Here is a 15,217-nt window from a genome sequence, read left to right as displayed (position 1 = left end):
TTTTTCCACACCCCTACTGGTTAACAACAATCCCAGCAACATGACCGCTCTACACAGACTCAAGGAGGGTGAGACACAACAGTTTTAACCAGAATTTAAAAACTTTACTTTTTCAATGAAAGGATCAAAATAGAACAGATTGTTTCAGAGAGAGAAAACCTAGGGCAGAAAAAGTAGATGTACGGGAGAGAGTAGGTTAGATTCATACCTGAGACAACACTGAGGCCTGGCGTGCTGGGTCTCGAGCTGACCTCTCTGACCTCGGTGTCATCGGAGGTGCTGCCGACCCCTGAGCAGCTCTCCAGCTCCTGCAGACGCTCCTCCTGTTTCAGGTCCGGGGCTTCTGGTAGTGGACCCAAAAGGAAAAGAAATATATATCAAAATCATCTCTTTAGAAAAAAAAAAGACATCTGAGACAAAAATGTGTACTTTTCCCCACTTGAAGTGTGGATAAATTGAAAAGAAACTTGTTGGCAGTTTGCAACAGATGATGGTCATTCTCCCCCCTCTGTTACGATCATTGGGAAACCAAGTGTGCACATATGCATGAAATCAAACAAAGCATACATTACCATGTCTTATAACTGCCAAACCAAACCATAAAGCTAGTGCGGCCAATTCTCGGGCTACCCAGCGGAGCTGTTGGGTCCAACCCAGAGGCTCCATACTAACAGCAGTACTCATTTGCATGCTCGTTAGCAATAATGTGCTGGTGAAGTGCTCTTCGGAGTGTAGTTTTCTGCTGCCTAGCCATGAAACAAGCGCTCCACTCGAAGCGAGCCTCCGATCGCGCTATTACCGAGCAGAACAGGGGGCAGCAAACGGAACAAAAAGCAATCAAGACACTCATGCATGTCATTTTGGCGCCGCACATATTGGAATGCTGTACTACTTCAATTAACATGAGGCTCAGGCTTTTCAAAGAAACACTTAACGCTGTTAATAAAGCACTCTACTGATTTTCACAAAACACTGCTTTTCAAAAGGGGGAGTTAAGCACATAATTTCTCATTAATAAAAGGTTAGGACTGTATGTTCAATTTGCAGGAACAGACAAAGAAATTGCATTCTATGATTTGATTATACATGCATTTGGATTGGTCTGATTGTCATAACAATACAATATGTAAACACCAGCCGAGCCACATGAAAAAACTGACACCATGTAAAGTGACTGAGGACAGCTGCTGTCCTTGTGCTTCCCTCCCTACCGCTCCGCCACAGGTGCAAACACACCTGGTGGTCCCTCTAAGGAAACCCTGAGCTGCCTTTTACTGGCACACGCAGATCCGCCCTGAAAGACAGGCTAGTGAGCACAAATATGATGACAGATGCACGCACACATTTTTGGTATGGAATGCCATGCAACCGCACCTGGTGTCCCCCAACCCCCCCGCTATATCGAACATAAATATGCACACATTTGAGACTGTCATGGAGATGAAGTGCAAGAATCCAGACAATAAACAGAACGAACCTGGCTCCCTACCTGAGTCGCTAGGAAGGACCTCCACGCTCCAGGCCTCGCTCGTGGTCTCCGAGATGGTGGAGCCGTAGGGGTCCAGCAGCACTGAACCCGAGCCAGGGAGACACAGCAGGCTGCCGAGCATGTTCTCTGCTGCTGCCCCTGAGAGCACGGAGAGAGAGAGAGAGAGAGACAAAGAGTTAACCTCCGTCCACAGCGTGAAGCAGCTTTTTTATTGTCTGGAAAAGTGAGAAGTCACCTCTAGAGTCGCAAAGTCATCTTGAAGGCACCTTTTTGTACTTTACCAAGCTTTATGTGTTGTTAAGGCACTGGTGTTGATTCATATTCTGTAATTAGTGCTAATAAATTATTCAGACTTTAAATATGAGCAACATGTGAACACCACTACAGAAAGTATGCCTTTGACACAAGGTTGATATTTTTTAGTTACATGCATGTTCATACTTAGTGCTTCATTTCACACCATATAAAATTGTACATGGTACTAGGGCTTAACCTGACCCTGGTTTGTTTCACAGAACTATCTGACAAGCCGTCATTGGAAACTGTTTGGAAAAGGGCAGGCACTTTCAAAAAAATACTGGGCAGGTGATTGGATGAACCATCTGTCAATCAAACTAACAAAAACAAAACTAATTGAAGGTGAATACATCGGCTTCAGTGTCATTCTTCGCTCTTCTTTCAATGAAGAAATACTCTCCAATTTTGATAGAACTGATGCTATTGCAGCATCTACGTTAACCTCTTCAGGAGCCACCATTGTTGTTTAGAACGAACAGTCGCCTCTCACTATGGTCTCACCCAAGCGTCAAGGAAGAGCGTTGATGCCAATTTTCATGGTGGCCAAACGGTGGTACTACAACTTCCGTGTCCGTCATGTGATGCCATTGGGCCCAAAAAGACTTTCCCCCATAGACTTACATTGGGAAAGAGACATCTGTAACTCAGCAGATATTTTTTTTTTGCAGTAAATCAACAGTACGAACACTTGAATAGCCCTTATATAAAAGTTGTAAAAATGCACTAATAGCCGAATCCATTTCCCTTCTTCAGTTCATGTGAAGGAGCCCCAGACCGAGGCTGGAGCAAGGACTGGGAGCTGGAGATAGCAAGCCGTGACGGCTGTGACCCTGTGACCGAGCAATGTGACTGAGTGGACGCTACTGCGCCTGCTCTATGGGCCCAATGGATGCGGAAGATCGCCGGAAGGTCCGAGTACTTTTCCACTCGGAAGTCGAGCCATTCTGGCATCATGCGTCACTGAGCAACTCTCATAGGAATGAACGGGGCCCCACCTCCAACGCTGTGTCCAGTTCTCTTAATACATCCATGGTCTCACTGGGTCTCACACACTGGTGAGTCGGACACAAACACATTGCTTGAAGCCTGACAAAATAGATTTTCGCGTGTCATTCTCAATTCTCGCAGGATCTCGTGACATCGCGAGTAGCAAATGTTTGGTATTTTTGCCTGATGAATGATTAAATCACCATGAAATGATTAATCCGTTTGTTTTTTTTCTTCCAAAAATATATTTTCTTTCGATCCACGCATCAATTCAGCGAACTGTTTCAGTACTACATGGTACCGGATGTATTGCTTTCATGTTATATCTTAATTAAAACCTGTTCTGTCACATTTACAGTATGCCTTCAGGTCTGACTTTCAAACAACACTGTGAAATGGCCTGAGATAAGCAAAAACACCAGGAAAACCCTCTCTAAAGAATAATGGTGTGCAGATGGGGCTTCAGAGACGGTGAGCTTTGCATACAGAGACACACAGAGAGAGTTGGAGGTCGCCTGCATTTCATGCTGGGACCCACAGGCGCATATACCACTGTGCCAAAAGGTCAGAGGTTAATGGTAATATCTCACCCTGCCCCGGCCTCCAGGGCCATGACTTTGAGCTGTTGATTAAGCCAAGCATTACTCACAACCAAATTACCGCTTCGCCCACCCTCCCGCAAAGTCCTCAGCACGCCGTCCCCCCGTCTCCATTTGGGAAGCCGTGGCTTAACAAGGCGGAAGAATGCGAGGAGCTAGCAGGTGTGAGTGGGAGTCGGCAGCCAAGGCTCAAGACCAAAAAGTCGACCTGTGGTAACCGCACCCCCTGGTATGTCACGCTTCCACTTCATGGCACACGCGCGCCATGAGCGCACATGCATGCCAGCGCCCAGGCAACAGTGTGTGTGCCGATGTTGGCGGGGGCAGGGCTCTCGCTGGCGGCGGGAGAGCTCCATCCCGCTGTCCGTGTTTACAGTCTTCAAGGTAGGGGCGCAGAGTACTTGTCTTTCAGGTGGATGATTAAATGAGTGGCACAACAAGAAGTGAAACAATTAGAATTTCTGCCTCATTATCATGGTAATCTTATCAGTGGGATAATGAGGTATTAATGGATATTTAATGTGCATCTCATAACCCAATCCCTTGGAGAAAACACATAAGGAAATCGCTGTAAATTCACTTAATGATGGAAAAGTCCCCCAACGCCATATTCCGAAGAATGAAAAATGGTGGATGCAAATGAGAAGGAACCAAGGTCAATAAGACTGCAGGGACCGAGTGAATGTCAGAGAGACAGACGGAGAGAGAGATGGGCAGGGGGAAGGATGTGAAGAATAAGACTGAGGCAGAGGAGGCAGGAAGATGGAAGAATATTCTGTCTGCAGCTGCTTTCACATTAGATGAACCCGGGTTTTTTTTTTTTACAGTCATAGTTTTGGCTCAACTTACCCTCCACTATCTACTAAAGATGTTTATCTTATACAGTAGATCCGCATATTATGATTATGCATGCACTTATTAGCTACTGCCACTGTGATAATGCAAGCTAACTTCAGGATGTACCTCCAGAGACACGTAGAAAATAACTTGTTTTGGCCCTAGAGTCCATTTCAAATGTTTATGCATCCACTTCATTAGATAATTGCATATGCAGTAAAAATCTAAGAGTCAGTGGCAATAGAATGAAAACAGACGAATAGTAGAAAAATTTGTATTTTTTGCTTCATCCTCAATTAATATTATTCAATGACTATATTGCATCAATGTTTTCACTTTGCATCGATGATATTGAATCGTTGATCATTGAATCAATATCGATGTATCGATACACTCCTATCATTCAGTGTTTTTTAAGATTTGGTGGTGAAGCAGGTGATTGCATTACAGCAATAAAGCACTGAATTTGGAAAACAAAAAGACAAATTCCATACATGTAGCTAAATACAAAATATATAATATTGTATTAAACCATGTGCACAAAAACTAGAAACACTGGCCTATCATTACTTTCAGCTCAAGAAGGTAACAGATTTACTTATGTGTACTTAAATGCTGATGTGCAATTCAAATCATTTGTTTTAAATCTCACAGAAAACTATCCTGAGCAGTGGTGCATTTCTTCATAGAACCTGAGCTAAACTGAAGACCTGCCTTTTGATGCTATTTCACCCACATACCACAGGGTGATGACATTTCCCTAAATCTACTTAATCAACAGCCAGCATGTATGATCCGTGTGTGCATCGTAAAATGTGCAATGACCCCACAGGCTGTGTGTGTAGATCAATCAGTTTGCTAACTGATGCAGAGATTCAATGTGTACAAATACAGGTAAGAAAGCCCCACCTGCTATTTCCTGCAGCCGATCTTCATCCATGTTGGGGTCAAAGTCGCTGCCGAGCACGTCGGTGCTCCAGGTCTCGCTGACCGTCTCGGAGATGTCCCGATCGTCCGTCAGACCCATCATGTCTCTGATCTCAAACTTGCGCAGTTTGTCATCCAGGTTGTCCTGAGTGGTGGCTGAAGGAGACACAGCATGTTTAAACAAGGGCCCGCTCATCAATATCTTTCATCTGTTTGTTTTTATCTGAAAAATATATATTTATAGTTCCAGCTTAGTCTTTTAGCAGTTTTCACACATACCCTGTTCATGCTCCAGAAGCTGTAGAGCCTCCACTCCGTTGCTCCCTGACGGTCCGGCTCCCAGCTCAGAAACAGACTCTCCCTCCAGGTCCAGAGATGACACAGAGTTGGAACGATTGGACGGACCTGGGGAGGTGGGGGGGGGGAATGAATAAATGGGGGGGGTAAAAACAAAGCATCACTCTCTTTCTCTCTTGTTGGTACGTGTATTTGTTTGTTTTTGCCCATATAACCATGACAAAAAAGCAGATGGAGGTCCGATTCATAATCACAATGATGCGCTTCCCCCAAACCAGAAACACTTTTTATTTTCCAAGTTTTCTGATATTACTCTGAGATATAAAAGAAAAGCACAGCAGCAATGTTTTTTGTCGTGTTTTAGCTTCAGACTGACCCTCTGAGATGCCTTCCAAGTTGTCACTGCAGAGAGAGAAGCGCAGGGTTTTGTCTGGTTTCCCATGCAGCTTAGTATCATCAGCGTGGCCGTCGCCCTGGGCCCCATCAGCCATCTGCAGGTTCAACACCTAGAGAGCAGCAGAGAGATGAAAATATCACTCATGTTTAGTTGCTAACTTGTTCTGCCGTGAGTCGTTCTTGCTCGAGGCATCATCTCATTCAAAGTTCAGGTCAGGGAATTCGTTAAACATAAGCTAAAACAAGTTTCTTATCAATTCCACAGCATTGCAAGCACACAAAGCACTGCAAAAACACATGACTTTAAGGAGTCTTGCTCAGTGACAGGAAAAAAATATGACGTTGAATTTATCACATCATCATCTCTCCTGCAAATGAGCACATTAATTCAAGTCCCATTACCTCATTCTCTGACATCATCCCAGGGACAGACTGAGGACCGGTTCCTAGTGAAACCACCAGCACCTCCTCTGGCAACAGCTCCTGCAGGGACTCCTGGGAGCTGGCCTCTGCCTCCCCCTCCTGGGCGATGTTGGTACGGCTGCGGCTGCGAGCAGCTGCTGGTTGGAGGGAATTAGCAGGAGAACCACCGTTATGATTCAGCAAACAACCAAACAGCTCTAGCCTAAAGCTTGAAACTAAAGACTCTCATCTGGTATGTCACACCAATGCTCTCCATAAGTTATGAGAATGAGCTTCAAATGGTTTTATCAGTTTTACAAAGAAAATGTAAAAAAAAAAATACCCTTTGAATGATTTTCAATTATTCCCTTATGTAGCTTACATACACTGGTGTGGCATTAAAGATGGATCATCTCTCATATTCAGATGTTAGATGGTGGTTAGTTATTAATAAAGGCTAAGCTTTCTTTTTTAAATCTGAAAATGGTATTCCTACTGTACAGAGTTCACTGGTTAGTCTGAAAACAGACACACAATAGCACACAGACAGCTTTGCTCATGATTTCTCTAGAAGACAAAAAGACGCTAAATCCACCATATTATTTGAACAAAAATTATTTTAGAAACTAGAGCTGCAACGATTAATGGATTCATCAATTAGTTGTCAACTATTAAATCAATCACCTATTTTGATGATTGATTAATCGGTTTGAGTAATTTTTTTTAAGATATTCTCTGATTCTTCTTAAATGTAAATATTTTCTGGTTTCTTTACTCTTCCATGACAGGAAACTGAATATCTTTGAGTTGTGGACAAAACAAGACATTTGAGGATGTCATCTTGGGCTTTGGGAAACACTGATTGACATTTTATAGACCAAACAACTAATCGATTAATCAAGAAAATAATCAACAGATTAATCAACTATGAAAATAATAGTTGCAGCCCTATAAGCAACGCTAGTATAGAAAAGTTCTAAAACACTGTACATAAATATTAACATGTTCACTCTTCAAGTTGGTGCTGAAACATGACATTCTGTGTGTATCGAAATACCAACCGACTTGCTTTCACAATGTTTCCGGGTTTAAAATGGCATAATGAAACAAGTAAGCAGCACATGACTTTCATACCTCTCTAAAGACGAGTCTGACATATTTCAGCTCAATGTTTCTGTGGCTGTAACACACGGCACTGACTCTTTAGCTCCATCCACTGGATATATTTCATAAATCAGGTACTAGGGATGTACCGATACCAATAACAGATATCAGGCTGATAATGACTCTAATAGCTGATCGGGTATCGGTGACAATGGGCTGATTTATCCAAATCAATGTTTATATACTATATATGTATATTAGAAACGTTTTGATCAATGTGTTGCTGCATTAAAAAGGTTTACACCTGAATTGTAATTCCTGTTAATTTTGAAGATTTTTTACCAAGTTGCTGGTGTACAATTTACTATTTTAATAATAAATAACAATTCAGTAAATCTATATCTATGTATTTATTTGTTACATTTTTTTTTACAAAGTTAGGAAAGCAATGTTTAAGTCAAGTCTGATGTTGCCTTGTGAGGCATACAGCTTATTTATTAAACCCTGGTATCGATCGGTACTTAGACAACTGATACCCAAAGCCTAGGTATCGCTATTGGTGTCGGGACTGAAAAAGTCGGATCGGTGCATCCCTACTAGGTACTATACAAGTTCGCTGAAGTTCTTGATTCACATGGGATGACTGCTACTCACTACTACTGCTACTCAATATTTAAGAGATTTGAAAATGAAACGCTACACAATTCATTTACAAAACACAAAGAGCCAATAAAATCACTCTTGAAATTGTCTCTATAATTAATTTTGCCCTTACTTTCTCTGAGATGAGTGGATGCCACATGAGCTACTAAGAACACAACCACGCCATCACAGAGCCACCATCATCGTAGGAGGTAACTGCACTAGTGTCTCTTATTTTAATCACAACTCAGGCACTGATAGATTTTCCCCCACTCTACCTGGTAATGAAAAACCATATTCTGCTGATTGAGGAAGCCAAAAGGGGAAAACAAAAATGAGTGGGAAAACATTTCAGCTCTACTAATGAGCCAAAGCACTGTGCGAGGCAAAGCAAGCATGGTGAGAGCACATGGACAACGGCGGTGCTAGGCAACAGTGGCGAGGCGGCGGGTGGGGGGTTACTGTGCAGTTAGAAGCGTGGACTAGATGAGTATTATCTAACACGCAACTTGGTGAGACAACAGTTAGATGGGTTAAGTTATCTCTCCAGCTCGACCACGACCGACGGGCTACCCACCGAAAGGGGTTACTAATGGAATGTGAGCGGCTGTGGGGTCCCAGGATGTTATAGCGGCTAAGTGTTGTCCTGGTCATTCAATGGCAGCACAGGAGGAAAGGAGAAGGACAAGGTATGGAGTTGGGAGAAAAAATACATACAGAAATTTTTTAAAGTATTTCAAGTCAAGATTGTGCGTATAAAACATCATATTTCAGAGCACAAGTGGTTCGTTTCTAATTAAGGGGGTGTTGCTGCGGCATCATTTGTCTTGAGAATGCTAATGAAGGTAGTCCATGCATCTTTTCCATCCATTCCAATTAAAATTAGTTCATTTATATTTGGTAATTTAATTGGTTGTCATTTCTGTAATTGAGCCTCAATCCAGGCCATGCTAATTATCTTCATAACAAGCTGAGAAGAAGCTCATTAGCTCCCTATAAAAACACGGGCCTTTCACTAGTCATCGCCACTCAACTCCACTTGTTTATTTTGCTTCTCATTAGGCAAAAAATATTACACTTGTATCTCCTAGTTCCTGTTTCGAATAGTGATATTCCTATGAAGCAAAACATCCTTTAGATCCTCACGTCGAGGAATTACAAGAGGTTGCATCACTTTGAGCACGTCGATACATCTATTGTAAAAAAGTGGCGGGGAGACAGAGGCGAAGGTACCTATGGGGAGCCTGTTCTTCTTGTTGGCAGGAGTGGTGGCCGGGGAGAGCTGCGGGGTGTTGGAGGGAGTGAGCTCCAGACTGTTGCTCTTCACAGTTCGAGATTGGGGCACGTTGGCGACCAGGGTCTCCAGAGCCATGTGCTCCTCCTCCCGAAGGTGGTCACCTGCCACCACGTTACGCACAAAGTCCACCTATGCAGGAAGTGAAAAAACACCATCACAATAAATCAATTATTAGTCAACAGGAAGGGCGTGAAAAGACAAGTCTGCACTTGCCAAAGTCTGTGTGAACCTAAACGGTTGCTGGTACTAAATCTGGATAACACACGGCTTAATTAGGGTTCAGTGATAAACGGTATTTTGCAATGAATGAAGAATCAAAGAATCAACATAAAAGCCACACACAAGTTTTATACACAAATAAACCAGAAGGCACTTGAGCTGCCTTAAGTCCTGACATAAACGTCATAATGTATTGATAGATATGCTGTACACTGCATATTGTATAACTGACACGTTACTTAAAAGAACAGTGTTTGTCACTCATCTATTAAAGCTGCAGTCGGTAACTTTGAGCAAATATGAAGAAAAAAAAAGTTATTTTTATGAAACTGTCACTATATCCTGACAGTAGTGCATGACACAGGTAATCTGAGAAAAATCATGTTCCTCTGTGTCCGAAGGAAAACAACCAATCAGAGCCGAGCAGTCTCTACAGCAGCTGTCAATCACAGCTCGTGAACTCCGATCAAACGGTCTTTGAGAAAGTCACAAACTTTCAAATTTTTACAGCTAAACACACTAAAATATATTTCTGAAAGTATTTGAGGTGAGAAATAGTCATTACAGTAACAGAATATTGATTCATTATTGATCAGCACTGCCTAGTTTGACCGTTTGATCTGAGTTCCAGAGTTTCGCGAGTAGTGATTGACAGCTGCTGTAGAGACTCCTCGGCTCTGATTGGTTGTTTCCTTCATACACAGAGGAACATGGGAGATGAGGACGTGGTGCAATCTTGCAAATGCCATTATGAGCACTAGGAGGACACAGGAACAGGATTTTTTTCACAGATTACCTATCTCATGCACCACTGTCAGGATATAGTGACCGTTTTATAAGAATCTCTTTTTATCATAATTTTTTTTGGCAGCTTCTATCCTCCATAAATAGTACATTTAGATATCAATTGTTAATGAGCCTACCAGCACGAGCAGCTGATTATGTGTAAGATAGACCGCAGTCCTACTGAGGCCTTCCAGAAGGTTCATTGAGGACATGGGTGGGGTCTCGACTGCTCTTCCTCCAATCACCACATCCAGAAAGGCGGCTACGCAACTCTGCAGACAAGAGATGAAGAACAGTACATTAATACAAGGAGAAATATGTTGCGCTTTGGCTGGAATGGACTAAACATCACAACGGTTCACACACCTTATCAAACTTGGACAAACTGCTTTTCCGCCTTGGGTCTGCATCGTCATCGGTCATGGCGAGCTGCTGCAAAAGCTGCCCCACCTGTGTAACAAAAAAATATCGATCAACACTGTAGAAAGATTCCCACATGTGTGATGTGTAAACATGCTGTGCCGCTAACCTGCATTAGATTGAAGCGGGCGACTTCATTGATGGGGGCGTCTGAGATGATGCCGTACTGCTCTGGGTTGACTATAGCCGGGCAGATGAAGCAGGTCAGCAGCAGGTCTGTGCACATGATGCGCACCTCGCCCACCTCAAGACGCTCCACGCACGACAAAGTCTTGTACATCTGCGACACGATCCAGCGCAGGCTGTGGGGGAAGCAGTAGGTGTTCTGCTTCAGGTAGCCGATGAACTTGTTGACCAGAGCTACCAGCTTGGCTTCGTTGGCCTCCACGGCTGCCTGCACCCTCTGTTTGTAGTCCTCGGAGCCCTTCTCTCCGAAGCGCTCCTGTTGGGCCGGAGTGAGGCGCTCCGTCACTTTGGCCGGGTCCGTCTCCAGGTGGTCTTCGTCTTCCACCAGCAGCTGCATAATGGGTTCGTGGAGGGTGGCGGTGAGGAAGAGCTTGGCCGAGTACAGGCCCTCGGAGAAGAGCTTGAAAAGGATGCTGAAGGCACAGGTTCCTCGGCGCAGGAGGCGGCGAGGGTTGTCGCTCTCCTTCAGCTCGAACTCCACCAGGTATCGCAACACCTGGAAGTTGCACCAGATAAAAACATCTTACTGAGAGGCTATTAAATTTCTTTTGCAAATGTGTAACACTAGAGACAGGTAGCGCTACTGACCTGTAGCAGGTAGCTCTCATCCTCCTGCATGATACAGTTGCCGTAAAGCGAGGTGAAGACTGTATGGGTGACCCCCTGGTTGTGCTCCTGGTTCAGCCTCTCCCCTGCCACAAGACAGGAAGCCACCAGTCTGGGGTTCTCCCTTAACCTGGCCAAGAACTCGCCATAGATGGTCTCCTGGAAGCCCAGAGTCTTGTAGCCGTCGACAAACTGGGTGTCCTCCAGCATTTTGGCATGTTGGCAGCATTCAGCCGGAGAGGCCTCCGCACTGTAGAACACAGTTGTTTCATTACTAATAGCTCTTGTACCAACAACTACTATCACTATATACTGTATTTCCCTCTCACTGTGACAGCCAGCTCTCACCCCACCTCTAAGTGGTAGATGACACATCATCCAAACTAGTTCTGACTGACACATATCCACCTTTAGACAAGCAAGAACAAGCATCAGATCACATGGTCAAAGATCAAGGGGATGCTCTGGCTCAGCAGGCTCCAACTGACAACTGATCTAAACTGCAGTGACAGGGCCAAGTGTACACAAGGACACCATACAGTGTCTAACTTGTTCTTGGGTTGTTATTTTAGCATTTCTGCCAGCACAATAGATTTTACATTTAGAAATGCTCATCACATACTCAAATCTAACACATGTTTTAGCATTTGAACTTAGTAAGTACTGAGAAACTCAAATGAAGGAGTTTTTTTTGCATTTACCAGTATTTTAAAAGGTAGGGTGGTCAAGATTTTCCAAAATGTATGCTAAGCTAGGCTAACCAGGCCCAGGCTACATCTCCGTACAGACATGACATTAAAATCCATCCGCAAATAAGCATATTTCCATTTTTAAAGGCCAGAGTGGATCATGACGGAAGGTCTGACCTGGTGAGAATGAGACGATCGAGGTTGATCCTCTGCTGCTTGGCGATCCACGCCGCCCGGTACAGCCTCTCGGCCGTCTTCAGCACATCGCTGTTGAGCCTCTGGATCAGCTGCTTCTCCGACGCCACGTACAGCCGCTCCTGCTTCAGGTGGTGGGCCAGAGTGTGGATGTCTGGCTTCACCATCTTCACCAGCTCACACAGGCAGAGAGGTAAATGGCTGGAGCACACAAGGGACAAGGGAAACGATTAGTCAATTAATTGATTAGTCAAACCTCAAAATTTTAATCTCAACAATTTTGATTGATTGATCAATTATTGTTTAAGTCATTTATTAAGAAAAACACCCAAAAAAACAACAACAATCTGGCTCCAGCTTCTCCAGTGAGGGGATTCATTGCTTTTCTCTGTTTTATGTCATTGTAGATTGAGTATCTTTGGGTTTTGGATTGTTGGTCTGACAAAACAAGACATTTGAAGAAGACTTGAGAAACTGTGATGAATATTTTTTTTTCACTATTCTAACTTGGGCAGGATATCACAGCATCCACTGCTACAAACTTCCATCCTTTTTTATTTGTCTCCTGCAAGTTCCTAACTTTATGGAAGTGAATTGTTAAATTGCTGAAGTACCCCTTTAAAAGGTGTTATTGATAAAAAAAAAAATACTATTTATTATATATTATAATAATATATTTATATTCTATATATTATATATAATATATAATTTACTTAAAAGAAATTAAAAAAAAAACGGTACATCCACAGAGCTTTTAGAAAGATGCCAAATAAAAGTATGGCTTTTCCTGAAAAAAATTATGATTGTGAATTAATCATTTAAAAAATGTTGGCGGGTTCAAAATGAATGTTTTGTTTTTCTCTGTGAAAGATATCTGACGTTTGGTTCCCACTTCTAACAAGGCTGGTGAGCAAATAGTAAAACGATAGTAAAAATGATAGTAAAACAAGCAAACAAACACTCCAATGAACCAAAGAAAGTTCGCATTCTGAACTTTTGGTGGACATTTACTATATAGTAGTTTAACTTACCTTACCATATCCTTAATTTTGTTTTTTGCAAATAGTATCAGGATTCATTATTGGAGCTATGCTGCATCTTAAAGTAACTGTATTTAGAGGAGAAGCAGGAAATTGTTCCCTTTTCTGTAAAGGCCTGGCTCAACGCCACCGCACACATGATGCTCGCGTCATGCAAGGGAAGTGATCATTTGCATTCCATGTGCTTCACACACTGGCCCAGCGACAACAACAACAAAAGCACGCTTTTCACAAGCTCCAGGAGACGCTACACAGCAGAATATGCAAATCCCTCTCCCCTTTTCCAGATACACTCGGCCAAGACATACAAACCAAGCTGAGTGCATGAAATTTGAATGATTTCTTGGTGAATCCGTTTGCACAAAAGCCCCTTTGTGGCTGGATGCAAACATAGCAAAGACAGATTTAACTGTGGAGTTATGGCTCTGGGAGGAGAATGGAACCAGACTGGAGAGAACTGCCTCAGAGTGGGAATCACTGCGAGGCAGTGGCATTGTTCACAAGCTAACAGACAACCACAACGTTAGAGTGGATGTGTCTGACAAATCAGATTGGTTATGCAGATTTAAACCCATAATGATCACATTGAACACACTGATAGCCTCCACATTGAACTCCCTTGGCAAAACCAAGAATAAACAGTGATTACTGATCTCCAATTACTGTAATAGATTGTTTTTCTACATTAAAAAAAGTCAAGTTTAAAGACCAATTTTAGTTAAATACCACTCTAATACAAAGAAATATTCAGTTTGTTATTTTGTGGTTTGGGGAGGAAAAATACAGCTGCTCCTGGTCACGTGAGAAACATGATGGCCGGCTGCGTGCAGCAATCAATCAACAAAAAAATAACCTCACAAGAAATGAATCATTCAGTCAGTTATCAGGAAAAATATCAAATAACAGTTTTTCATCAAACATCATTTCACTTCATTATAAATTGAATTATTTCGGTTTGCTTTTGCTTATACAACTTTTAACACCATACTTAATAAACACGCTCCCTATGAAAAAACACTGTTCTGATCCTTGTTCTCCCCAAACATTTCCAAAGCTCTTATCGTCAGAGATGCAACATGGAAGGCAGCCAAAACTACCAATCATATGACTGATTAGCTAGCAGAATTTCAGGCAGAAAAGCCAAATCTGACTTCTACTTGTCCTTACTTGCATATACCTCTGCCAATGCCTCCCAGTTTTGGAAAATTATCCAATCCTTGAAAAAACAAATTCCCTGCCTCTCTCCCCCCTAAAATCTATTTTGATGAAATTAAATCCTAGTGAACAAATGAAATATGTGTGAAGCTTTTAATCATCATTTCATCTGGAAATATGTTCAACAAACATTTCACTACTGCTGTACTAGCTTAAGTGCTGGCTCTCCATCTGCTGGTTTCTCACCAAATATTTTCCACTCTGGTAATATTTTTTTCTTTTTCTATATATATATATAAACAGCATATTGTGAAAGCTAAATAGTAGGACTTAAAGAGGAACTACATCCATTTTCAAAATTCATACATGTCTAAGACAATCCAAAAAATATTCGTAAACATGAACAACTTTCTCCCAAATCCAAAAACTAGAGTGCTAAAACTCAAACCTTTGATGTCATAGGGTATAAAGTGTGGAGCTGCTCCATAGACGATGAATTGGGAGGCTGATTGTGTGGGCCCACAGATTGTTTGTTTTCTTTTTATACCCAAATGAGCTTTATTTTATTGTAGTGTTGTCAGTTGTGACAGAGTAGATCACTGAGAGCACCCATGGGAATGTTTTGAATATACGGGAACATTTTCTGT

At 42.5% G+C, this 15,217-nt stretch overlaps 1 protein-coding gene across 11 annotated transcripts in view; it reads right to left on the bottom strand.

Annotated features, from left to right (window-relative positions):
* gapvd1 (GTPase activating protein and VPS9 domains 1) overlaps nt 1-15,217 on the bottom strand; it is a 33,653-nt gene that overhangs the window by 13,496 nt on the left and 4,940 nt on the right. For 3 of the 11 annotated variants that reach the window (XM_037777151.1, XM_037777149.1, XM_037777154.1), the window contains exons 2-14: nt 12,358-12,576; nt 11,474-11,741; nt 10,809-11,381; nt 10,646-10,729; nt 10,417-10,551; nt 9,211-9,403; nt 8,555-8,623; nt 6,232-6,389; nt 5,810-5,939; nt 5,416-5,541; nt 5,119-5,292; nt 1,478-1,627; nt 209-343 (exon numbers count right to left, since the gene is read on the bottom strand). In XM_037777151.1, coding sequence (XP_037633079.1) covers nt 209-343; nt 1,478-1,627; nt 5,119-5,292; nt 5,416-5,541; nt 5,810-5,939; nt 6,232-6,389; nt 8,555-8,623; nt 9,211-9,403; nt 10,417-10,551; nt 10,646-10,729; nt 10,809-11,381; nt 11,474-11,741; nt 12,358-12,542 — 2,380 coding nt within the window. In that variant the 5' untranslated portion in view covers nt 12,543-12,576. The remainder of the gene's footprint in view (nt 1-208; nt 344-1,477; nt 1,628-5,118; nt 5,293-5,415; nt 5,542-5,809; nt 5,940-6,231; nt 6,390-8,554; nt 8,624-9,210; nt 9,404-10,416; nt 10,552-10,645; nt 10,730-10,808; nt 11,382-11,473; nt 11,742-12,357; nt 12,577-15,217) is intronic. The other 8 variants (XM_037777152.1, XM_037777155.1, XM_037777158.1 and 5 more) reach the window with 6 other exon arrangements.

This window comes from Sebastes umbrosus, chromosome 8 (genome assembly GCF_015220745.1).
Source record: "Sebastes umbrosus isolate fSebUmb1 chromosome 8, fSebUmb1.pri, whole genome shotgun sequence".
Taxonomy (NCBI): Eukaryota; Metazoa; Chordata; class Actinopteri; order Perciformes; family Sebastidae; genus Sebastes; species Sebastes umbrosus.
Note: the sequence above shows the minus strand (reverse complement) of the source record. Positions and strands in the feature narration are given on the sequence as shown.